This window comes from Elgaria multicarinata, chromosome 3, assembly GCF_023053635.1.
Source record: "Elgaria multicarinata webbii isolate HBS135686 ecotype San Diego chromosome 3, rElgMul1.1.pri, whole genome shotgun sequence".
Classification (NCBI taxonomy): domain Eukaryota; kingdom Metazoa; phylum Chordata; class Lepidosauria; order Squamata; family Anguidae; genus Elgaria; species Elgaria multicarinata.
In genome coordinates this window covers 19,845,142-19,860,853 of record NC_086173.1, presented here as the reverse complement: position 1 = coordinate 19,860,853, position 15,712 = coordinate 19,845,142, and the positions used below count along the sequence as shown (strand labels likewise).

Below are 15,712 nucleotides of genomic sequence, written 5' to 3'. Positions count from 1 at the left end.
ACTGGGAGAAGCTGCAGAGAGAAGTTCCGTGCTCCTCAGTATGGTTCAGGCACATCGTTAACTTGCTTTGAAGCAAAGATTTCACATGTCCAAAGTATTCCTCTCCCACCAAAACCACAGCACGTCACTCACATTGGGGAGAGCTGTGGCTGTAGGCCAGCAAAGCTGCTGTGGCAGTTGCACCCTCTACGCCTGCTCTAGTGCCAAGCTTTGGAACATGGGTGGAGTTTTGCGGATGGAGGCAGGACGAAGCAGGATCCTGTGCGCACGTTGTTGCCTGCAAGTGGTGGAGTTTTTCATCACAGTATGAACTCTGCCCCTTGTCATCCACCCATGTAGGTTGACATAATTCTGCCAGGAGCCAAATTACATCCTGGGATGGTTCCTTTGTCGATTTCTTGAACACTCCCTCTCTCCCAAATTGCAGCCCGCAGAAGCTCAAAAGCTCCTTTGCAACTTAAAAATAGCACAGAGACTTTTAAAGACCCCTGTCTCTGTTAAACGCATGGAACTAGGAGGGTTGGGTGTGTGGTGGTTTTTTTTGTAGAAGAATGATATTGAAATACAGAATTTTCTGCCTGCTGACTTGCAGAATGTGGCATCGTCCTGAGGTTTTGGCTGCCGATGACCAAGTTTGGGGGTTGGTTTTGAATGGGAAGCAACAAGAGGGACCAAAATGGATGTACGTACCAAAAAATAGAGGAAAACAGCAGCTGCATAGAAGGCAACCACTTTTATTCTCTGCCCCTTTCAAGTCAAACCTTTTCAAGGAAATCTGTCTTTACAAAGAAGTAGAGCTGTTAGATCTGCGTATCCGGTTCATGGCCGAAACAGCTAATGTGATTCAGTAGAGCTGCTCAAAATCCAGAATGGCGGCTGACTTGGGATTTTTTAGTACAGAATTGTCATATTTCTCTCTTGGTTGAGAGAAACAGAGCAACCCATTCTTGGCAGACAGCAATTCCTTTAAATGCCTCTGTCTGGCCTGCAGCACTGACCAAAGACACACACACCCCTTGCTCCTCATCCCAAAAAACTTTGCAACTAACTCTCGTCACCTCCTTGCACGGGGTTGCTTCTGAGAGTGGCAAAGAGCATCTTGATTGAGTTGGCATCCACACCAGGCTGCAACGCCCTGAAGTGGCGAGGGTTGGGTTTTTAAGAGGTCCCTGTCTGTCTGACAGACGTGAGTAACCTTGTTTTTGTAGTTGGGGAGTGTTTGCTTCCATCTGTGTCTGCCTGATAATGAATTCCATGGAGGTTAGCCTCGGTCATTGGTGCGTCCGTGTGTCTGTCGTCCAGTGAAATCAATTAGTGCTTGGTTCATGACACTCGAGAGGAAGGATTTACACCACACCAGAACTTATGGGCTTCTAGCACCAGATCTATTCCCCAGAAGCCTCAGTGTCCATTGGTGCAAATGAAAGGCTTCGTCCACATTTCTGCCAGCTTAATTGCCATGCAAGGGACCCTTATCATTGGGGATTGCAGCTGGGGAGGCAAGAGTTAACCCTCTCTTTCCCACATGCATTCCCTCCCATCGCCCTGCATGTCAGTTAAGCTTAGAAGAAAATGGTTTCATTAGTACCAGTGGGGAAACGTTGTTTTAAAAAGCTGGATTTCCAATGCTGGGACAGATTTCCTGGAGGATCATATGCACATATGATGCAGATTTCTGTCTTACAGGCTGGGCCCCAAATCTTTTAAATGCCTAGCATCACCTCTACATGACACATAATAAATTTATGGAGTTCACTAACATAAGTTGGGATAACCACTTGTTTAGCCTAGCGTTACACCCACAACAGAACGGGGAGGTACTGGAGTGTGCCACTTAAGAGTGCATGGGGGAGATAGCATTTTGGATACTCCTCTCTGCAAGCAGAAAATAGCAGCATCAGGGAAAGAGGTTTTAGGCTAGCCCCACTCCTTGCTGTGCTCGTTTTCTAACTGCAGGGGAAAAAATTTCTGCATTATTATTATTATTATTATTTATTTATTTATTTATTTATTTATATAGCACCATCAATGTACATGGTGCTGTACAGAGTAAAACAGTAAACAGCAAGACCCTGCCGCATAGGCTTACAGTCTAATAAAATCATAGTAAAACAATAAGGAGGGGAAGAGAATGCAAACAGGCACAGGGTAGGGTAAGCAGGCACAGGGTAGGGTAAAACTAACAGTATAGGGGAGCATTAAAAGTGCAATTCTGCGCTGGTAGTCATGAGGTTCATTTAACCAAATTCTGCTGCATATTTAAATCAAGCCACAGATGGCTTAAAATTCATTGCCGTTGATAGAGGATAGATCTCTTAGCCGTGAGAGTGAAATGGAATCTCCTTTGTACCGCATGCAGTATATACTGCTGAGCAGCAGGTATTGAGACACACAAGAAGGAACGGCCATCACCTCTGTGCTTTCCCTTGCATCTGGCTAATCCTTGTTGGAGACGGAATGTTGCACCAGATAGACCTTGGTTTGACTCAGCAAGGCAGCTCTTATGTTTGTTTGTCTGCAAAAGTGGATGAAGCAAAGGAGATTACTTTTCTTTCTTAACCCATTTTGATTCTTTGATTGTCTGAGATTCGTGTTTACGTTGATGCGAGGTAACATAACCTATTGGAAAATACTTTGCGTCACAAACTAGGAGCAGAATTAGAATTCCTGGAGGATTGAAACAGTTGTGGAGACAGGCAGATCGTCCCTGGGGGTGCATACCGGGGGGCCATAGGATAAAGCAGCCTTCCCAGACATGGTACCCTTCAGACGTTTTGGACTACAACTCCCAGAGTGCCTGGCCATTGGCCATGTTGCCTGGGGTTGAAGTCCAAAATACCTAGAGGGCACAGCTGGTTGCAGAAGGCTGAGATAAAAGTGTGACTTCAGAGATAGACAGGCAGAGAAAGAAATCCTCTCTGGCATGCCTCCTCTAAGTGGCCATTGCTCCTTCACTGCCAGAACTTTGAAGCCAGTAAGGGTGAAAAGGAGGCATTTGGTTTAGTGTGTGTTTGAGAGAGAGAACAGGGGTGCAAATATACCAGCCCAGAAGCTGATGCAGTTCCTTGCAGTTGAAAAGGGCTATTTAAAAAAGGAGAAATGCCGCCCCACCTTGCCCTTTACCCTCCCAGTGCGAGCCTAGCAGGGCATAGGAAGCGGTGGTGTGTCATCATCGTCCCATTCCCTCCCCCCCCAGCTGCTTGTTCGATTGCTCTGTTAGTTTCTCAGGCCAAGGGCCAAGGCCTGGATCTACTTATCAGAAGACCTGGCTGACTAGGCATGTTGCCTTGACAAGAGAGGCAAGGAATGCTCATCTGATCTGGAGCAGAGGACTCTGGAATCCCCGGCTGCTTCACCTTTTAATCTGTCCACAGGAGGACGGCCTCCTACCTTTCAGTTAATGGGAGTCGGCACCCGGAGTGCAGAAATGAGCGCCACAGGCCTGAGGATATATTTGGCACCTCGCGGAGTTGCGGGCTGCTGATTTCCTGGGCTCAGTTTAGAGAGGATTACTTATAAATAGGAAGTTGACTGGGCCAGAACTGGGGGATGCGTTCTTGCAGGGTGAGTGGGTAGGGAGAGAATCAACACAGCCCACATTTGCACCTTAGATACATATTCAGAACATATTGTGGGCAAACTTGCACTGGGAAGTTTACGTGTGCTCCCCTCCACCCCTTTTCCCACGTTGAACTAGATTAAGGGGAGAGGCAGCAAATCGTGTTTCTAGGTACCGGTATGAAAAGGTATTAACAATCAGCCAGTCTTCTGGAAGTATCCCAAGAGCCTGGGGCTGCAAAAGCTAGGACTATATCTTCCCACCGCCACCATTTTGCTGGCCAGGTATTGCCCTGATCTGGCTAGGCTGTGGATCTGTCCAGTACTACAGCAATGCTGGAGGGAGCTGACCTTCAGCGGGAGCGTAGGACGCGCCCTTATACTGAGTCAGACCATAGCTCTGTCTAGCCCAGTATTGCTGTCATTGATCAGCTGTGGCTTTCCAGGGTTTCAGGCAGGAATTTTTCCAGATCCTTCTGGGGATCGAACCTGGGACTTTCTACATGCAGAGCAGGTGCTTTCCCATGCAGCCACATCCCCTCGCCTTCCGGCGTTGACCAAATGCAAGGTAGCAAGACCAGGGTTAGCCAGAACTTTGTGAGAGCACTCGGAGAAGGAGGCCGCTCAAAAGGGCCAAAGCTCAACGGAGGCCTTCGATCAGGTGTGAAGAACCTCTTTCAGCGCAAGGGCTGAACTCTGTTTCAATGAAACTCTTGGTGTGTGTGTGTGTGGCTTAAAGTAAAAAGGGTGGATGGAGCCCTTCTAGGTGAGGAGGTGGCCGGAGGGTGGCAGCGTTGGAGGAGTCGGCACCTCAGAGGGAGAGGTAATGGGGAAAGAATGAGTGAAGCAAGAGAATTTAGATGACCAGGTTGCAGAAATCTGTGCCAGATGCCCTGCTGGCTGCTTCCTTCCTTCCTTGGAATGCAGGGCAATGCGCCTCATTTGCAAGAGGTTGGGATGCCTTGATCTTGGTGTGATCTGTGACAGAAAGAGCCCTCACTTAGCTCGGCTTGTTGGTCTGCATGAGCAATGCCTGTGTGTCGGGGAAGGGCCGTAGCTCAGTGGCAGAGCGCCTGTTCTGTGTGCAAAAGGTCCCTGGTTCCATCCTCAGCATCTCTAGGTAGGGCTGGGGTGTGTGTGGGGAAACCCTTGCCTAAAACTCCGCAGAGCTGCTACCGGTGTAGACGTTATGGGGATGGATGGACCAGTGGTCCAACTGGTGTGTTTCAAGCGAGGCTGGCAAGAGCTGAGCATCCTATGATATTGTCACAGGGGCAGCGAGGTCTTCCTCTCACCCCCCCCTTCCCATCCCGATCTCCCTTAACGCAAAGTGGCAGACCGAGGTGAGGAATGTCATCTCAGCTCACAGTATGCATCCGTCGCTCGCTGCCTGCCTCGTAGCCCCCCTGGCTCCCGGCTTGTCACATCTCCCTGGCTCATTGATGCTGGACCTGGCAGAGAGGGGGGCGAGGGCAGCCTGGCAGCGGCAAGGTGGCTGGGGAAGCTTCGGTAGAGGCCGCCAACCTTTCACACTCAGAGCCTGCTGGAGAAAGGGCATCCTGGCAATGGGCGGCAGCGTCCTTAAAAGTCGAGCCGTCTGCTCAGATGGGATGCAGACATCGGGCCGTAAATCGCAGAGGGCTGAAAACCGAGCAGCCGTGCTTCTCTGGATCAGCATCCAAAGCACAGCCACGTGCCACCTTTCAGGGAGTTGAAAGCGATTGCAGTGCATTGCATGGTTCTTAGGGTTTTATTTTGTAAGCTGCCTTGTGGAGACTTCATCCTAAAAGGCAGAATATCTGCATTTTAAAGAAATAAATATTTATACTGGATATCCTTTGTCACCTTGGACACCTGTTGAAAGGCAGAAGGTCTCCCCCCACCCAATACCGTGTGTGTGTGTGTTTGTGTGTGTGTGTAAGAAAGCCATCGCCATTGGTCGTGCTGACTAGTGCTGATGGGAGTTTTAGGCCAAAGCATGTGGAGGGCGACAGCTTGCCCACCTCTGAGTTAATGCACATGGATTGAGCGTGACTGCCATCTTCATTTGTTTACATCAGCAGTACCACTTTGTGTAATGGTTGGCATCAAGTATGCCATAAACAAAGAAAGAAAGCTGTGGCCGGGTGCTGAGACTTTGCGATGCTGCCAGCTGGGCTGGACATGCCCCAGCTGCAGATGCCAGTGAGGCCATGGCCCACATCTCCGAGGGGAAGCCCACGCTGCGGTTGGAAAGCTGTGGCACTGTGCAGTCCCGTCACCTAGGTTTTGAAGTTGCCGTTGGATTCTATCCGTCAAATCGCATGCCCAGACTGGGCGGTTTCGTTGCACACTCCAGCTCTTTGTGCTAAATTTAAGCCCCACCGTTCATTACAGGAAGGCTCAGGAGGTAGATGAAAACAAGGAATGTCCCCCAAAATACAACCTGTGACCAAACTTAGGCCAGTTTAAACCGCAGATGAAATCCTCTTCCCTCTCATTACTGTGCCACGGAGGGGTCTTTGTGTATGGTGCACATGGACACACACCCTCCAAATTATGTGCTTAGAATGAATTAGGTTAATTGTGATGCTAGCCAAATTGACCTGGGGCAAAAAATTCTTCCTGGCTCCAAGTATGGTGATAAATGCAAAATAAAAGTCACCCCTCTCTAAAAGGAAGGCTTGGGTTTCTTCGCACACACCTGACTCTAGTACAACCGGCCCATTGAACATAGGGCACACTGCCTCAGCAATCGTGGGTGCCTCAGAGTGGTGAATTTCAAGCTTTCTGTCTTCAGGGAGCCCTTTCCACATCAATTTGTCAGCCTAGGAACCCTTCCATGTCTGCTACAGCACCCCCACCCCCACGTGTTGCTGAGGTGTCTGGGGAATGTTGTGGGCTGCACATTCTGTCAGCCCAGGCTGTTGGGTCTCACTGGCCAAGATGTTTTCCTCCCTGAGGCAAAGGGCAAAATCCCCCTTTGCTGGACCGGCAGTTGACTCTTCCACACTGGCGATTGGATTGCTGCCCTCAGGACCACCACCACCACCCCAGCATATGAGAGCAGCAGGCTGGCTTAGGGGATGCAGGGCAGGTGGCATAGCACACACAGCTCTGTCCTCTGGCACTTCACCACCAGGCCCCCTGGCATCCACCGCCTGAGGCAGTTACCACACTCTGCCTCATGGTAGGGCTGGCCCTTTATGTTACTCCGCACAAACAGAGATTTCACCTTTGAATGCACCGAACGCAGCTCCGCTGATGCGCACAAGGATTGGTAGCGATGGGCAAGCGGTCTTTCAGGGAAGCTTGCCTGCCATTACTGATCCTCTGATTGAGGATGAGCTTCTGGAACTTGGTCTTAGAGGACAGGAAGAAAAATTCCGAGCCTGGATTGGATGAAGTTGGGTGAATGAGGTTAGGTGGGAGAGAAGGACCTTCTTGAACCCAGTCAGGTAGGTGCGCAACTGAATAGCAAATGGAAGACAAACCTATCTTCCACAAATGTATCAGTTTCCCATTGGTTCTTTGCTCCCAGCATAACCATGTGTCATAAAATGTCCACTGTCATTGGCTCTGCCCTTTCAACCAGCAGTAGTCCATATAATCCCTGCTCAGAAAACACACTAAGCCATGGTTAGGCGGCTAACCCTTTTGCACCCCTTTAAACCATGGTTATGTAGCTGCCATGGTTAGGAAGGGTTCACACAACACGCTAAGTCATGGATCACATTTCTCTCAAAATGCTTAAACCGCCGTGGCTTAGCGTGTCACTTGAACAGGGTCCGAGTGGGGTGTGTTGTATTTTCTGGATATCATCACCAGGTGGCGCTTGAGGAGGAGGGTGTGTTTGAATTAACCAGGGGAGGTGAACTTCTCTCAGGGGCGAACTGGATATCAGAGAAGCTCTTGGGATCATATGAGTGGTGAGTGGGGTCAAAGGCAAAGGGGCTGGGGCGGAATATCAGTGTATTTTTGCTCTTCCTGCCAGGGACTAAGTGTTAGGAGAGACATTTCAAATGGGGTAGAGGAGTAGTATATTATATGGCCAGGAGCTTGAAAAGGTGAGGGATTGTCTATTGATAAGTAGTCAAACCTTTGGCTGAGAGCTTCTTGTCACCACAAGATGCAACCACAGATATAAATATTTTACATGTTTAAAAATACAGTTTAAAAACACAGATGCCCTTAGTATGTGGATACCATGTGGGCTGGCTCTTCAAGAGCCCAAGAGACACCCGTGATTTACTTGTGAGCCATAGCAAGGTTTTGCTGGCCCTCCATCACGCCGCCTGCTTTTTTGTCTAGCTTATAGGCTGTGTCCATTCAGTCTTTTAATTGATTTCTTTTAAAGCAATTTATGATTTTATGGGCTACTTTATAGGCCAGGAAGCGGGGTTGGAATCTCATAAATACATCAGTAGGCTTTGCTGTACCTGGCTTCTTGTATATCAAGAGAAAATTGCCTGTGTGTTTAATGTGCTAGGTAACCATCCCCCCTCCTCCCTTTCCCCTCAGTGACTCCAGCCCATTTCCCCACCATGGATCGGATGAAGAAGATCAAGAGGCAGCTGTCCATGACGCTGCGGGGGAGCCGGACGGTCGAGAAAAACCTCAATGAACCCATCAACATTGAGGAAAACAACAGCAGTGATAATGGTGAGTTCTGATTGCCAAAGGTGGAAGAGAAGGGTGTGTGGATAGGGAGTCAGCCCTGAGTTTTCACATAGTCAGGAAGGTACTAGGGAATGTAGGGCATCTGACACAGCATCTGATGGGTGCCTTGGGGTCTTTCAATCCAAGGTCTTTTTACAAGAGCAAGTTTCTAGTCCTTAAGCTTTCAGAGAGGAAAAATGCACATGAAAATACATTTTGTTCCATCGTCACGCCATGAGGCATCTTTGCTTAACGCAACCATTAATGTGTCCTGGTGGACCCCATGTCCCTATCTTCATAGGTTTATTCCCCACCCCATTGCTTCCTCAGCGAGTGGAAAAAGTAATCCCCTTTCCTTTTGTGTCATGTCTTTTAGATTGTAAGCCTGTGGGCAGGGACTGTCAAGAAATACTTTTGTAAGCCGCCGTGAGAGCCTTTTTTGGCTGAATGGCGGCATAAAAATACTTAAATAAATATAAATAAATAAATAAATAACATGAAAATGAACATGAAGTTCCAATGTTTAAATCAAATCCCAGAAAATACCATCAAAAAAGAAATCATGGCAAGATATAAACAATGCGAAGCATGGAACAGAAAGCATGCAATGGTTTTCATTTGTTATCCACTATATCCTACAGAGGTTTAGGATGGGAGCCGTTTAGAAATAGATAATCAAAACAGTTAAATATCTACACATTTTAAAACACACAAGAAGAAGAAGAAGAAGAAGAAGAAGAAGAAGAAGAAGAAAAACATACATGAAAGCACCCTTCTGGAAGAAGAAGAAGAAGAAGAAGAAGAAGAAGAAGAAGAAGAAGAAGAAGAAGAAGAAGAAGAAGAAGAAGACAAAAAACATGCATGAAAGCACCCTTCTGTCCATCCTTACTTACAAGATACTTGCCTGAATAAAAGAGACTTTACCTTGCTTGCTCTGCCTCTGGGCTTTTTTCAGATTAAGCAGCCTTCCCCAATCTGGTGTGGTCCAGGTGTTTTTGGTACTAACATCCCCCATCATTCGCAGCTAGCAGGGGCAGCTGGGTGGGGACAATGGAAGTTATCGTCCCAAACACACCTTGAGGGCACTGGGTTGAGGATGTCTGTGTTAAGGGAAAGGGAGTTGCGAAATTGAGGAACAGCCTCCAAGAATCCCCTCGTGTGTGCCCTCACTGTTCAAAAATGTAGGGTGTATAATGCGGAATCCTAGAGCTCTGTGCTCCAGTTAAATAACACAGGTGGGAAGAGAATAGTGGGCCCCTCTTTTCAGCAAGTGCGTCACAACATACGAAGACCCAAGTACAAGATCCCTAGGCCTTGCCACTCTAGCTCACTCTACAGTATCCATGCAGCCGCCCTGAATGTCAGTGTGGTTTTACCTTGAATACAGGGGGTGGCCTGATGTGTATCATCTTATCTCTCCCCCCCCCCGCTATTTTTGAACAACTGTGCTCAAATCTCCATTCTCTATATATGTATTTTAATATTTACAAAGCAACACTGCCGGGTTTGGAGCTCGTAATGCTTAAGATGTAACCGTCCTGTGTTAAGTGGTCCTGGGTACTTTTTCTCTTAAGGCCGTAAGAAGCGCCTGGAAGAATTGGGGCAAGATCCAGCATTATTTGCAAGAATGCTCAGCCTCCCGCAGGCACGAGGTGCTCTGCTGGGAAATTCACTCTGGTCCCCCAGTGAATTCCAGCCTCCCTTCTGCCGCAGATGATGGCATTTGCTACAAGACTGTGCCACCTGTGCTAAGATTAGGTACTGTCCTAAGTGTGAAGGAGGGTGATAATAGAGGGGAAGTGAGAATCATGGATGCAAAGGAGGGAGGGAGGAGTGTTTCTCCCTCCATCACGCTGAGCACGGTGCAGGCAGAAGCAGCGTGAGAGTGCTGAACTGCTTTTGATGGCGTGGAAGCCCAGGGAGGGCCCGTTCCTCCTGTCTTCCGAACCTTCTGGCGCACGAAGAGAGCTGGGGTGGGCAGAATGTTGGGGTGAAGAGCACAAAGAATGGCTTGGCTATTGATCCAAACCAAAGTCTGTTGATCCTGGAGTATTGAAGATCGGGGAGGGGAAGGGATGGGATGGGATGGGGGAATAGAAATCGCTGTCTGTAGGGAATGGAGAGGAGGGATTGTGAAGAGCGAGCACATTATTCTGACTGCCAGCAACCCCTCGTGAAAGCGTTCCACCGATAGCGCCTTTGCTCTGTAATGATGAGGACTAGAAATGTGATTTTTAAGAATGAAAGCTGGGATTCTGAGGAATCGGATAGACGCACTGGGGAATCGCAGTAGCAGCCGTGCTCTGCAGTTTGAGGCCATGCAATAAACTGTCTCTTTCCCTTATTGCGAGGGCCTTGATGTGGTTCTGTTCCCGGGTGGAAGATGTTTCTAGTCCTTTGTTATTGGGGAGTCAGCTCAGGGGTTCTCTTTGAGTTCATGGTAACCCTGTAAATGTACTGCCACCCCCACCCCCAATCATCCGGGCAGGGATGATTCCAGTTCCCACCACTGTAGGGAGAAGGCCGTCCCTCTCAGGTAAGTCCTGCCTCTCCCTTATTACCCCCCCTTTCATGCCACTTTGCCAAGGGCTCACTTTTAAGTTTGATTTCCATTCTGCTATGATTTTTATTTTGTTTCTCCTTCCTTCATATTTCTCTTTTGTTCCCCCCGCTCTTTTCTTTCTGTGTATCTGTTTTATTTCCGCTTCCCTCCCACTGCGGCGCTGGGGCTTGTGTGACGGCCGCTCCCTGCACCTTTGTGGGTTTGGTTTCCATTCTGTCTGCTTTGGGCTCGAACTTCCCTTCGCCCGCGTGGTTCCCCCCTTTCCACCGCTCCATGATGTGCACCTGTTTTATCTGCTACCCCTTCCTTTGGCGTGTGCTTGTGATCCTCCTTCCTCTCCCTTCTACCTCCGCTCTCGCCCTGGACGTATTTCCCCTGCTTTCCTCAATGATTTGAACCCTCCTTTGCATCTGGATGGGGTGGTGGTGGATATTCTTCTCCTTGCTCCCCATTTCTCCTATGCTTGGCCTGTTCCTTGGGATCCCGCCTCCTTTCTCTCCCCTTTGGCTGCTGCCCTTCTCACTGGTGTCTCCCCCCCCCGCCCCATCACACCCCTTCTCCTTGTTGATTTCTGTTCTCCACTTCCTCGCTCGCCACATCTCCCTTCTGCCTGTCTGTCTCTGCACTCCCTCCCTGCCTCCCTCCCATCGTCCACCCCGTGTGTCCGCCCATCTGTCCATCCATGGGCTTCCCTCTTCCCCTCCCTCCTCCCCCCCAGGCCCCACAGTGAAGAGTGTGCGCCCCAGCACCTCCCGCAGCGTTCACGCCTTCCTGCACCACTACGCAGGCTCTCTACGCAGGCCCCGCCTGGCCGTCAGCCGCAGCCTGAGCGCTCACCTCAACCGCACTGCCCGACTAGGTGACTATCGCACCTCCCACTCTGGCTCCCTCTTGTGATGTAATGGCTCCCTCTTGTGGGGAGGGGCTTATGTTGGTCCTGACTGGCTCAAAGAGAGAGTTTCTGGAGCCAGGGCTGGGCAGAAAGTAGATCTCCAGTAGATTCTTGGACTTCAGCTCCCAACAAGCGTGGCCATTGGCCATGCCTGCAGGGCCTTCTGGGAGTTGAAGTCCAAAACGGCTGGAGATCTACCTGCTGCCCACCCCTATATTACGCCCTCAGGCCTTTTGTCACCAACTGGGCTGCCTCCGAGCTGGGAATCCCTTAAAGGAGGAGCCCAAGGTCCTGAATTTCCATTCCTCGCTCCAGGGGAACTTTGGTAAGGGTGCTGGTACAGACGAGGACTTCTGGGCTGTATTCCCAGTATGTTTTACTTCGGGTGCTGTCTACACAAACCCTGATGCCTGTGCCCTAATATTCATGTCAATTGCAGGTGTTGACCAATTAGAGGTGCTTTCCTTTTCATGTCAGTTACAGGAAAGCTAGCAGGAGCCCTCCTTAGGGAGGGGTAGTGGCTCGGGAGTAGCGCACATGCAAGAGGCATCAATCCGTGGCACTCCCACATAAGGCTGGAAGAAGCCCTTGTCTGAAATCCTGGAGAGCTGCTTCCATTCAGTGTAGATCAGCTGTCCCCAACCTGGTGCCCTCCAGATATGTTGGACAGCAACTCCTATAATTCCCAGCCAGCATTACGGGAGTTGCAGTCCAGCACGTCAGGAGGGTACCAGGTTAGGGAAGGCTGGTGTAAAACAGCTTTCGCACCTTCTAGGGCAGACTTCTCCAACCTGGTGCCCTCAGGATTTGTTGGACTACGACTCCCATAATCCCCTGTCAGCATGGGCAGGGATGATAGGAACTGTAGTCCAACACACCTGGAGAGCATCAGGTTGGGGAAGAGTGTTCTAGATTCTTAGGCGTGACACTGACATGAAATCAACATATAGTTCACTGTTTAATAAGAAGGGACAGTGAAACAGTTCCATCAGATACAAGTTCGGAGGTCCCAGTGAGCCAATGTGAGCCAGGACTTAAGAGTACTGGGCTGTGGATCTGGATTTAGGGCCTGCCTTGGTCACGGGCTTCTAATATGGCCTTGAGCCAGTCTCTATTTCTGAATCGCAATTTAAAAAATAGAGTCATTCAAACAAGCAAAAAAACCCCCACAAATCATTGATGGTTAACCCTGCAGGGTTGTTGCTGCTTAAATACTATGCAAACTTTTCCATATGAAAATACAATATGAAACTGTTGCAAAGTACCACAAATAACCAACCCAAGTTACTGGAAGTGGGTAATACTTCAACTGGAGTATGGGAGCAGTGGGGGAGAGATGGAGATTTGACTGGGTGGAGTATGTTGCCCAAAGAGGTTGGATCTTAAGCCAGATCTACCCCTACAGCAGCGTAAGGTGATTGAGTGAGCTGTGCAACTTCAGACTGTGGGTGCAGGGTGCAGCTTTTGAACGCACCACTGAATAACACCCTGCAAATAGAGAACTAGTACATCAGGAAAAAAGTTATACTCCTGAGCTCTGCCTGCTGTGCTGGTTTTCTCTTTGCAGGGAGTTCAAAAAATGTGACCAGCTCCTCACTCACAGTCTGGAGTGGAGCAGTCTGTTCTACCACCGCCGCCTGCTGCATGTGTAGACAAGGCCTTATTCCTGTTTGAGGGAGGAAAGTCTGGGAACAGCATTTCCCACAGAATAGACTTCAGGGATGGGGGCTGCCAAGAAGTAAAAAAGAGGGAACATTCAGACGTACAGTCACCCTATATGCGAAATTTACAAAGTGGTTTCAAACCAAATGGAGGTCTTATTGCTCCCCAAAGGTCGGTTTTAGAGGTATTAGAGGGAGTCGTCTGAGAGGAAAGAGGCCACCAATTCTCCCTGCCTGTCGCATTTCCATCTCTGTCTCTCCTTGGTGCAGAAATTGTCCATGAAGACCTCAAGATGGGCTCCGATGGGGAGAGTGACCAGGCGTCAGGGACGTCGTCGGATGAGGTGCAGTCTCCGGTCCGGGTGCGCATGCGGAACAACCCGACACGCAAGATCTCCACCGAGGTGCGAGCGTCGGAGGGGGTGGGGAAAGTTCAGAGGCTTCCCTGCTTTGCGGGCGTGGGTGGGACGGGAGGCTCTCTGTCCCCCTAGTTTCTTTTTGGAGAGGGTCACGGGATGTTTACAGCTGTGGCTCCATTCACACACTACGTTCTCCTTCCCCCCTAAAAGGACAACTGCAGCGGTCAGTAATATTCAACGTCTCCACCAAGAAACCTCAAAGAAAAAGCTGAAAATCACTGAAATGCCTGGCTGTAGGCTGATTTTGCCCAGGCTCCCTCAGTTAGCCTTTTTTAAGAGTCCCACATGCAGGATTCTCCCTGAGAAATCGAGCAGATAAAATCCGTGCTGGCACCTCCAAATCTCCCGAGGAAGGGAAAGATTGCTTGTTGCCCTTCTAAAAACCTGAAGAGGTTCTGCTGAGAGGCCCTTTAGGAAGGGACTCCTGCAGTATGGGTACAGCCTCAGAGCAAGCCCCCAGCGGGCGTCGGGTGCTGCTCACTGCTGCTGGGCAGGCCCATCGGAGTCACGGGGAGGGCAGCAACGTTCCATTGAGGTTGTACAAGCTCTGGCTTTTATCCCTCAGAAATTGGACCAAATTCACAGTTGTATTCCACCACACCTGGTCGCCAGTGGTGACCCCAAAATCAGTGCAGGCGAGTGATCAGGCTGGCCACGGAAGGGCAGAGGGCTCTGGCCCCTTTTCATCAGCCCTCTTGGATTCCATACTGGCCGCAGAGAAAGGGGCTTCTCTTTCTCCATACGGGAAGGCAGCGGCCCAGCAAAGGAGAAGCAGAGTGCTGAGTTTCTCTGTTGCCAGCCCACTGCTCTTATAGTCTAGATACTTTTTTAAAATGAGGCTGCTTTTTATTCATAGAAGGAGGCCCTCTTAAGTGTAAAAAGGGGGCAAGTAAACTGTTGGCAGGCATATTAACTTTTATTTGGGGGGGGGGCTTGGTAATGAGGCTGGCCAAATTTCTCTCTCCTCCCCAGGACATTAACAAGCGCCTGTCCCTCCCAGCTGACATCCGCCTGCCCGAAGGCTACCTGGAGAAACTGAGCCTCAACAGCCCCCTCTTTGACAAGCCTTTGAGCCGACGGTTACGTAGAGTCTCTTTGGTAAGTCCTAGCTCCTCCCCCTGCTGTGCCCCCACCCTTGCTAGAGCCAGAGCAGTGGCAAGAGCTGAAGGCCCCCAGCTGCTGCTTCCAAGAAACAGAGAATGGTTTTAGGGTCTCTGTTTCCCCCCCTGCCCCCGGTCTGGAAAAGGGCCGCCCTCTCACGCTCTGCTTCTTTGTGCTTTTTCGTGCAGTCGGAGATCGGTTTTGGGAAGCTGGAGACGTACGTGAAGCTGGACAAACTGGGAGAGGTGGGTGCCTTGACCACCCGCCTGACCATGGATGTGGGCAGGGAAGCAGGAAGGCTTTGGCAGGACTCCAATCGAGGAGGCACTCCTTGCCTGATTTATTTGGGGCACCTAAGAAATCTTCGTTCCCACGCTTTTTTTTTTTTTTTTTTAAATTGCTGGTTCATATTCCGCTGTTCCTCCAAACAGCCCAGGGTGATGCGTGAGGTTTCCCTCTCACTATTTTATCGTCACAACCCTGTGAAGTTGGTTAGGCTGAGAGAGGGTACCTGGACTGAGGGATCCCGGGCAGAGCTTTGAAGCTGGATCTCCTCAGTCCTAATCCCAAACTCTAACCAGTACACCACAAAGAGCAGTAAGCTTGACCAGTGTGGTATTTTGCCCATTTATCCCAGTAAGAACTCCAGTGTCTGCCATTGTTGCAATCCGTCTAGCTCCGGCCGTGAGCTTCAGGTTGTTTTCAGGGTTACCGAAAGTAGTAGCCAGATTCAAGGTTTGCTTACAAGGAGAAATCTTTACTAGAATAGTTTTCAGTTTCCAATAAAGTGGACCAGACTGTGAAAGCATCTTGCACAGAAGATCCCTCAACCAGTCTGGACCCCCACCCCTGGGCACAAGAACAATTATAGCATAACTGA

At 49.7% G+C, this 15,712-nt stretch overlaps 1 protein-coding gene across 4 annotated transcripts in view; it reads left to right on the top strand.

Annotated features, from left to right (window-relative positions):
• CDK16 (cyclin dependent kinase 16) overlaps nt 1-15,712 on the top strand; it is a 59,502-nt gene that overhangs the window by 23,454 nt on the left and 20,336 nt on the right. For 3 of the 4 annotated variants that reach the window (XM_063119535.1, XM_063119532.1, XM_063119533.1), the window contains exons 2-6: nt 8,059-8,199; nt 11,478-11,618; nt 13,583-13,716; nt 14,704-14,829; nt 15,021-15,077. In XM_063119535.1, the coding sequence (XP_062975605.1) occupies nt 8,082-8,199; nt 11,478-11,618; nt 13,583-13,716; nt 14,704-14,829; nt 15,021-15,077 (576 nt within the window). In that variant the 5' untranslated portion in view covers nt 8,059-8,081. The remainder of the gene's footprint in view (nt 1-8,058; nt 8,200-11,477; nt 11,619-13,582; nt 13,717-14,703; nt 14,830-15,020; nt 15,078-15,712) is intronic. The other variant, XM_063119534.1, reaches the window with a different exon arrangement.